At 48.3% G+C, this 9,197-nt stretch overlaps 1 protein-coding gene across 1 annotated transcript; it reads right to left on the bottom strand.

Moving 5' to 3' along the window:
- Positions 1 to 1,396: 1,396 nt before the first annotated feature.
- On the bottom strand, positions 1,397 to 8,572 carry CRTAP (cartilage associated protein). The gene is made up of 2 exons (XM_089657910.1): positions 8,339 to 8,572; positions 1,397 to 2,749 (listed from the first exon to the last, which is right to left on the bottom strand). Exon 2 carries the CDS (start codon positions 2,722 to 2,724, stop codon positions 1,507 to 1,509), a length of 1,218 nt encoding a protein of 405 aa, XP_089514036.1. The 5' UTR covers positions 2,725 to 2,749; positions 8,339 to 8,572; the 3' UTR covers positions 1,397 to 1,506.
- Positions 8,573 to 9,197: the final 625 nt, after the last annotated feature.

Below are 9,197 nucleotides of genomic sequence, written 5' to 3' on the forward strand. Positions count from 1 at the left end.
TGTACAGGGAGGCAGAAATAGCTATCATGCTGACCTATTGTACATTATACACATCATCCTGTACATTATACACATCATCCTGTACATTATACACATCATCCTGTACATTATACAATAGAAGACCAAAGCTGGCTCCATAAAGATATAGTTTGGCCAGGTTGGTGTGGAAGGTTGCCTTTATAGAGCCCTGACCTCAACCCTACTGAAAACCGTTGGGATGGATTGGAACTCTGATTGTGATCCAAGTCTTCTCATTCAACATCAGTACCTGACAGCACCAAAATCTTATGGAAACCCTTCGCAAAAGAGTGGAGGGTGTTATAGCCGCAAAGTGGGGCAAATCCATATTAAAGCCCATGGTTTTGGAATGAGAATACCTCTACCTTACAATCTGAGGTCCCTAACTCACATTCATACATACAGATACTAGGAACAATTTAGACAGGATCCAATTAACCTACCAGCATGTCTTTGGAGTGTGGGAGGAAACCCATGCAGGCACAGGGAGAACATGCAAACTCCATGTAGGCAGTAACATGGTTGGCAGTCACTTGTTGCTGCCAGGCAGAAGAGCTAACTACTTAGCAACCTATCTCCAGACCCCATCCTGTTTATCAATCCAATCCCCGCTATGTCTGGAGACAATACACTTTGATGGCTGCTCTCTGGATGGATGGAGCCGCCAACTCACCATCGCTGGACTTGAATGACTTGGAGATGACGTTTGGCACTGGTAGTCCTCCTGCCACTGAGGGAATGCAGAGCAGTGAGCTGCGTTTAGAACACTCATCTGAACGGGGTATTAGAAGACCTCTCACCAAAAAGAATAAGCAATGAGATAAATATCTGTCCTTGAAAACACTAGAACTGGCTGTGAACTTCTGGGTAGCATGGCAGAGTAGCTGGGACGTTCAACACATTTAAACTTTTTTTCTTCACAGGACATGGATAAAAAAGGGCCCATCCACTCCAAGATTTACCAAGAAGTTGGTAAGTTGTGTACAACTCATCCTAGGTGAGCCCTCTGTTGCCCGATTTCTATAGCGGCCACTGGCATCAGATCATGCATGGCTGTCCTTTCCCACAGCAACCATCCAGAATCCAATTCATACACCTGGATTAGTTGAGGAATTATTTCTGATTAGTTGACATCAGATAATGTTGCTTGCACGTTCTTTCATTAAATAACCCTGTACCCGAGACAATAAATATCGTTGACCCTGATGAATGTCATGTCTGAGCTTGCAATACCAAATGTCATACACATTCTGCAGATGAAATCTGAAATTATGGTTTCCAAAGGGCATGGGGTAATCTGTACGGAGGGAGACATTTTCTTTTTTATGCAGATATCTAAAATCTAGCTACTCATCAAATATACACCATGACTCTCTGGCCTTTTACAATATTTTTTTATTCCAAAAACATCAAAACAGTTGACACCAACCCATAGAAAGTCATAGACTTTGTAGTGTCCAGTACCAAGAAAAGCACCATAAAAATTTTTCAAAAATCATTTGCATCCAAAAGTTCATCGAGGTATTCCACCACATCTCCTTCATCGTCATCTACTAGGTTCTGAATGGCAAACTCGTACATCTCTTTTTGTTTGGTAGTGATGTTATAGTAGAGGGCGGCCTCAGGCCGGGGCTTAAATTTCTCCTCTGAAAGGCCCCACTTCTCCCTGTGGTATTGGTAATAGACCATGTTCTGCTTCATGACATCATCATCCGGGTCAAAGAGCAGATAGCTTGCTGCACAAGGGGCGGCATTCCGAACGTCATTGAGTTTGTAATAGGCAAATTGGAGATAGTGGTACATGGTGGCCACGAATTTCTGCACCACATATCCTCCGATGACGGGGGTGAGGTCATCCTCACATTTCATTTTGCATCTCAGCACTTCGGTGTAGTGGTCGGCCACTGATGGATAGAAGTCCTTGAAGTCTTTGATCTCTCTGGACCCTTCGCAGGAGGCCGTGCATTCCTGGAATGCTTTATAGAAGTCTGGTAAGGCAAGCTCCATGTCGGAGATGGAGGTTCTCCAGTTCTCTCCATTGTAGGCCCTCACAGCTCTGATGAACAAATTCTCGTAGTTCTTGGTCTCCAGATCTTGGATATGGTTCTCGGAGTCTGGCATACTCTTATAATAGGCCATGTTCCTCTTCATCATCTCATCATCAGGGTGCAACAGAAGGTAAGTATGGGCAGCTGCAACCGCCTTGGGTAGGTTATTGGTCTTGAAGTAGGCATACTGCAGGTATTTATAGGGCTCCCGGGTCTGGAACTCCAGCATAGTTTCTCTGCTGGGCTGAGACTGACGGAAGGCAGGGAGTCCCTGTTTACAACGTTTCAGGCAGCGAGCTCTCATCAGAACATCTCCAAACACCCTGAGCTCGGGGAAGTCATTAAACCGACCCTGGGACCGATTCCCACTTTCCAGACCCTGCGGCGGAGGGTTGTTATCTACCCGGGCTGTACTGCAGTTTATATTACAGAAGGCCTCACTGTCCCTCAAGAGCCGGAACAGCCTCAAGCTTATCTCAAGGTAATTGACGCTCTCTGGCCAGTTCTCGCCTGTGTACTGGTCCAGCCCGTACTTATAGGCAGACTCGAGGGGCATCAGCTCATCTCGGGGGTAACTTCTGAAGCTGTAACGTTCATACTGAGCGTTGACTGAGAGGGCGAGGAGAAGTAGGGAGGCGCAGCAAACCCAGCGGGCCATGGTGATACCGATTCAAATTCAGGCACTAGATGTGAAGAAAAACAGGTAGGTGTCAGAAGTATTTATTTCCGGTATACATACATGAAAAACACATTGAAAGATAAAGTATCATCTGGATATATGTTGCTTTCCTTGGTTCCTTCCTGCCTCCTAAACTAATGTAAATGTGCTGTTTTTATTACACATTTTATTCAGTGATATGGAATGCTGTGCACTGCAGTGGGCTCAACTGCCATTTATACTCAATGATGGTGTTGGCATGTGCCATGTTGACCGGTGCCTCCCATGGGATATCCTGTTGGAGGTACAAAGGTAACATTACAGCTGGAAGGCTGCGGTTCATGCAGGGACCACATTCTGCAGCGATGCTCAATCTGAGCTTCCCAATGGTTGGTGCCCCAACAGAGGCAGGAGGGCACAGATTAATTCCGACTTCCTTTAATTTGTAAGGAGTGACCCCCCCCCAGACCTTCTAGAACGACAAACTCACCCAGTACAAAATCAACCTGGAAATGATTTTGGCAACATTTTTACAATTTTTCCCAGTTTGTAAATCAAATGGAAACATCCTACAAGCAGGGGCGGACTGACCATTTGAAAACTCGGGCGCTGCCCGAGGGCCCTGGGTCAGCAGGGGGCCCCATGAGATGCCCCTGGGACCTTTTTCATAGGCTTTTTTGAGTTTGGGCAAGGACACAGGGGCCCCATGATCCTCTATTTCCCAGGGGCCCCATGAGTTGTCAGTCCGCCCCTGCCTACAAGTCAATACTCCACCCCCGAGGGATCAGATGCAAAAGTGCAGCTCTGGTTTAAAGGAACCTGTGCCAAGAAAACAAGGGTTCTTTGAACCAGAATGAGTGCCCAACAGGAGATAAAAGGCCACAGTGCGTTTTTTGGGAGCCAAGCAATACCCCTTCTAAGGGCTTTAGCACTTTTAGACATGTATATAGGACTCCTATAGCAATACTCCTGGAATTATCAGTATAGACCAGGGGTGGGCAACTGTGGCCCTCCAGCTGTTGTAGTACAACAAGTCCCATGAGGCATTGCAAAACTGACAGTTACAAGCATGACTCCCAAAGGCAGAGGCATGATGGAACTTGTAGTTCACCAACAGCTGGAGGGCCACAGTTGCCCACCCCTGGTCTAGACCAAGGAGGGTGATCAGTAAGTGAAAACCTGTGTCAGCAGCACAGCCCTGATGAAGGGGGATTTTTTGGTCCCCAAAACATGTCGGCTGCCTTAGGTCTTCTGTTGTCATTTGTGGATTTATCAAAACTCTTTAGGACTCCCAGAATGTCTGACTAGCTCTCCTCCTGGTTCAAATATACATAGGCTTCTCAGTTCAGGTGACCCATCTTCAAGGGTACCCCGATTTATGGAGAGCCAATGAACTGGCTTTATTAAAGTTGGACTTCAGTCCAAGGGTGTACTTACCACAAGGCAAACAAGGCCTTTGCTTAGGGCGGCATTTTTCAGGGGGGCAGCACTGCCCCTTGGAAGAAGAGAAGGAAGAAGAGACATGTGGTATGGGGACCTGTGGGTTTCATGATGGTGTATGCACATCCCGACTCTCGTTCCTGGGGTTGTCCGGAGCTGTGAAGATGAGTATCTCTCTCTCTCTCACCATGGGGGATGGTGGTTGGTGTATGGGGGGCAGTGGTAGTGCAAGGCTTGGATGGAGGGCAGGGGTGTTGTTGGTCAATGGCAGGCTCTTTCTGCGTGGGGGGGGAGCAAATTTTTGTGTTGCCTAGGGCAGCACAAAATCTAAATACACCACTGCTTCAGTCCACAAATTTACTTTAGGTCAATGGCTCTGCCCCCATTCACAATAAGACCTCATGCACACAGGACGTTTTATAAACGCTCCTCCTATCGGCAGCAGCGATTTGCCAGAAAAACTCCTGACGCTTGTCAGAGTGTCTAACCCTTTTACAAGCGTTTAGGTGCTTTGACAAGTGTCAAGCTCTTGGGAGTTAATTCACTTCATTGGCCAGAATGATCATTTATTCTGGCCGTTTACACATGTCAAGCATTTTTTCTGCCAAAAGGCTGATGTTCCTGGATGCACTGGCCCTGGGTTTTTTTTCTCCTGCTGGTAAATGCTACTAAAAGCTTCTAAAAGTCTATGTGTGCATGGACACATAGGGCAACATAGAGGGCCATTTGGAAGCAGTAAAAAAAAAACAAAAAAACTAAAAGTGGCTGCATAAAAGCCCTGTGTACGAGGCCTAATAATAGCCTGTGGTCAGGGGCAGACTGACCATTTGGAAACTTGGGCACTGCCCGAGGGCCCGGGGTCAGTGGGGGGCCCCATGAGATGCCCCTGGTACCTTTTTCATAGGTTTTTTTGCATTTGGGCAAGGACACAGGGGCCCCATGATCCCCTATTGCCCGGGGGCCCCATGAGTTGTCAGTCCGCCCCTGCCTGTGGTCCTTTTTGTGGGTGGGGGGGGCTATTTTTTTTTTCCTGGCATCTCACCTGCTACTTCAGTTCCCACCTAGGTGAGAATGACATGTCCTACTCCCACAGCCTTCTACCATGTTCCCGTCACATATCCCAGGAAGCTGTGGGCTTGATTTGGTTGTCGGGGGCTGGGCTGCTTGAACCCTCTACAGGCAGGTGTACTGGCAGGACCCAGTTAGTGGTGCAGGAGGCTGAAAGAGCAGATTGCTGCAGGATAGGGGCGTCCCTAGGGTTGGTGTCACCCAATGAGGGAACACTCGGTGACCAGCCCTCTGATGATCCCCACAGGATGGATCGGATCTGTGGATTGAGCTTAAAGGATCAGAGTCCGATCCATTATCTTCTCCAATCCGCAGATCCGATCCATCCTGCGGGGATCATCGGCATGCAACCTATACGGTAATAACTGATCTCTCCACGAGCTCCACGAAAAGGTAAGTTGTAAATCAAGCTGATGATCCCCGTAGGATGGATGGGATCTGCGGATTGGGGAGGATAATCGATCAGACTCCGATCCCTTATGCTTAATCCGCACATCCGATCCATCCTGCGGGGTTCGTGGGCTTGCTTTAAAATTTACCTTTTCATGGAGCGGGTCCGGTGTCACCCTGTGCCAGAGGTGTCACCCGGTGCGGCGCGCATCCCCCAGCACCTGCCTAGGGACACCCCTGCTGCAGGACAATGTTGTATCTGCTAGACAGGTGATTATGTATTTTAAAGAAAACCCAGCATAACAGGTAAAGAGGAGATGGGGGGAGATAGGGATTGGCAAATGAAGCAAACAAATGGTTAAACAGGCAGCATTGTGTCGCTTTCTCACCATCTGGTTTAACCCCTTGGACCCTGCAGAAGCATTCAGTTGTGAGGCACTTACAGATTGGCCCCATCTACTTGACTGACAGGTAGTAGCACCCACCAAATGCAACAGGGGGCTGTAATTAGTGCTGCATCATGTGTATACCTTTCGCTGCTGCCTCAGCAGTTAAAGGGGGTAGGGATTGGGGGCAGCAAAACTGTGACTCAACCGCAGGGTTTTACCCCCCCCCCCAACATTACATTTGAACGAGCCCCAAGAGTTCCGCTGCTAGATGCAACTAAAGGCTCATTTACAAGTGCAGCAGATACTTTTGCTCCTCTGCAAAGCGATCCAAGTGTGTTGGCGATAAGTTGCCTCCTCACCACCTGATTTAAACCCATGATTGCCGCGCAATGCACGCAATTGTGACACGGTAGTACAGTAATTAGAGGTTTAAATCGGGTGTGAGGAGGTGCCCGGAGATCTTTGACTTCTCCCATGTTGTTCAGGTAGATCTCCAGCTCTTTAAGGATGCCTACCTCCACGGTGGTCGCTCCCCTACACATCTGCAAACATTTTCGCACGTGCCAAACTGCATGCACCATACGCATTTTAGGAATAGGGAAAAAGAGTCAGCCTAGGTTCACGTATGTGAGGGTCGGGAATGCTGTTCAGCAGATTAATTCCTAATAGCACCCCCACACTTTGGCACACGTGAAGCTGCAGCACCATGGATTTCCGTGTGGTGCGTTTTTAGAAAAAAAAAAAAAAGGGCTGGAGACTTCTTTCCTGCAATTCTTGTAGGTACAGCAGCCCATTCAAATGAATGGTCTGCTGTATCTGCGACGCACGTGCACAAACGCGCACACACATATGTGGACCTAGCCTCAGGGAGTTCTCTTAAGTGCTTCTTGTGCGTAGGGCAGCCCATTGAAATGAATGGAAGCGTGGAAACACGCCTGCACTCGGTCACATCTGTATGTCTAAACCAAGCCTAATGACTTCTTATTCTGTTAGCTGGAGATACATATTTGGGGCCTCACTTCCCAGATTTACAAAATAACGGGAGGACCACCATCGAGGACCTCTACGTCTGGTGTCCTACTGATCCGTCTTTTCTTTGCTGCCCTGGAACAAGGCTACGAATCTTGAATTCTGATGCAACAGTGACAGCCAGAGTTGCTGTTAGAAACCACGGGGCCCCATACAGCCTGACAGGGCCCCCCATCAAAAAACAAAACAAAAACACAGTTTACTAGGCTTCAGTTATGAATGAACACAGTGAGTGATTGCTATCAATCACTTATTGTGTTCGTTCAGAAAAGGAAAGGGCTGGTAAATGTGACATATTTAGAGGACCCTTCCCCAACTTTTTCATCCTGAAGGATCCTATTGTGTGCTTGCAGCTGCTGGTGGGAAATAGGGGAGGTTGGGGGCACACACAGTGGTGTGTTTAGGTTTTGTGCAAAAAAATCCCCCCCATGGAGAGAACCTGATACCAACCAACACCACCCCCCTGACACCCCACCCTGGGCAAGAGAGAAAACCACTCACCTTCACAGATCCAGACATCCCCTGGAATGAGAGTTGGGCTCTGCATACACCATCAAGCAGCCCGCAGCCTCTCTTGGATCCCACCTGGTACCCATGTTGCGTGTATTCCTTCTTCCGGGGAGCAATGCTGCCCCCCTGAAAAATGCCGCCCTAGGCAAATGCCTTGTTTGCCTTGTGGTAAATACACCCCTGGGCACACAGGGGGGGGGGGGGGGGCATGGGCAGCAGGGGGAAATGTATGATGCACAGGGAGGGCGATAGGTACACCGGGGGGGCAATTACTGGAACCAATCCCCTTTATGGCTCCCGCTGCAGCAGCTGAAAGCCAGCAGGAGGGAGAGGAGAAGAAGCCAGATTTCAGCTGCTGCAAAGAAAGCCATACAGGGGATTGGTTCCAGTAATTGCCCCCCCCCCCCACCATGCTGATCACCCTCCCTGCCCACATCCGATTCACCCAGCTGCCTGGGCCCCGTACAGGAGGATTGGTGGTACCCCCTTATCCACAGCCCTGGTGATGGCTCTTAAAGCACTAACCCAGAGACAGCCAGGCAGTTAGCATTTCCAGACCAATGTTGCCAATGGCAGCTCCAATACAGTATTCCTTTTTCCCTGACTTTCAACAGTAAAGGAAGATGATGGTGCCACTGGACACAATGCTCAAGGCATGCCCAATGCCCCTTTGTCTGTGTACGGGGCGCAACACAGACTATAATCCCCCCCCCCCCCCAAAACTGAAACGTTGTTACAAAATCAAGAAAGAGTCAACTCTTTGAAAAGTGAAAAAAAGCTAAACTTACGGTCTTATTGGTAAAGTTCAAAGGCGCTCCATGAACTTTTTACACCATCGCCAGTCTTCGATACTTGCCCCCGCTAGTCCTCGATACTCACCCCCTCTAGTCCTTCTCCCCCCGGGACATGGAATGTGAGGTTCCTGGGAATTCGGGGCCAGAACCGAAGGACCTGCTCCCTCTGTGCTCCTCTGTGAGCTGTGTACCACGTAGCAGGCCAGCCAGGCAGGGAGGGGGCTGCACTCACAGGAAGTCTAGGAAAGGATCTGAATGTTACTGCAGGCGGAGATTTGGGAATGGAATTCCGAGAGACTGGGCTGGAAAAAAGGAACTTTTTCAAAATGTAAAATAACTTTATTTGCCTGCAAGTTTTTTTTCCCGCACAGAGAACATTTAGCAGGAAGAAAGTTTGGAAAAGTTACAAACTTTCTGATGATCCGATCCCTTGTGAGACTCCTGAGTGTCTCCGGGCTGTGATGTGGTCACCCTCTACACAGGCGGAGGAGGGGGCTCTAGAAGGCTAAGGCTCCATTCACACCAATGCGTTTTTTAGTGCTTTTTGCAGAAACGCACTACAGTCCATTTAACATGGTTTCCTATGGAACATGGTCACATCTAGGCTTTTTTGAGCCGCTGCGTTTTTAGAAAGGGTCGGGGACTTTTTTAAAACCATTTTTTTTACAATAGAGTTCGATGGAGAGGCTGCTGAAATACATGGTAGTGCGTTTTTGCCACGTTTTGAGAGCAGCAAAAAAAATTCCACTTTAACAAAAAAAAAAAAACGCATCAAAAATGTGTGTAGAAAAACGCAAAACAAACTACAAAAAGCACTGGAGAACCATCAAACGCAAAATGCATATATGTGAAC

This window comes from Staurois parvus, unplaced genomic scaffold (genome assembly GCF_062004578.1).
Source record: "Staurois parvus isolate SC_StPar_1 unplaced genomic scaffold, SC_StPar_1.0 ptg001041l, whole genome shotgun sequence".
NCBI classification, from domain to species: Eukaryota; Metazoa; Chordata; class Amphibia; order Anura; family Ranidae; genus Staurois; species Staurois parvus.

Excerpts from the sequence above, each read along its gene's own strand:
- CRTAP (XM_089657910.1), bottom strand. The coding sequence starts at position 2,724 with ATGGCCCGCTGGGTTTGCTGCGCCTCCCTACTTCTCCTCGCCCTCTCA.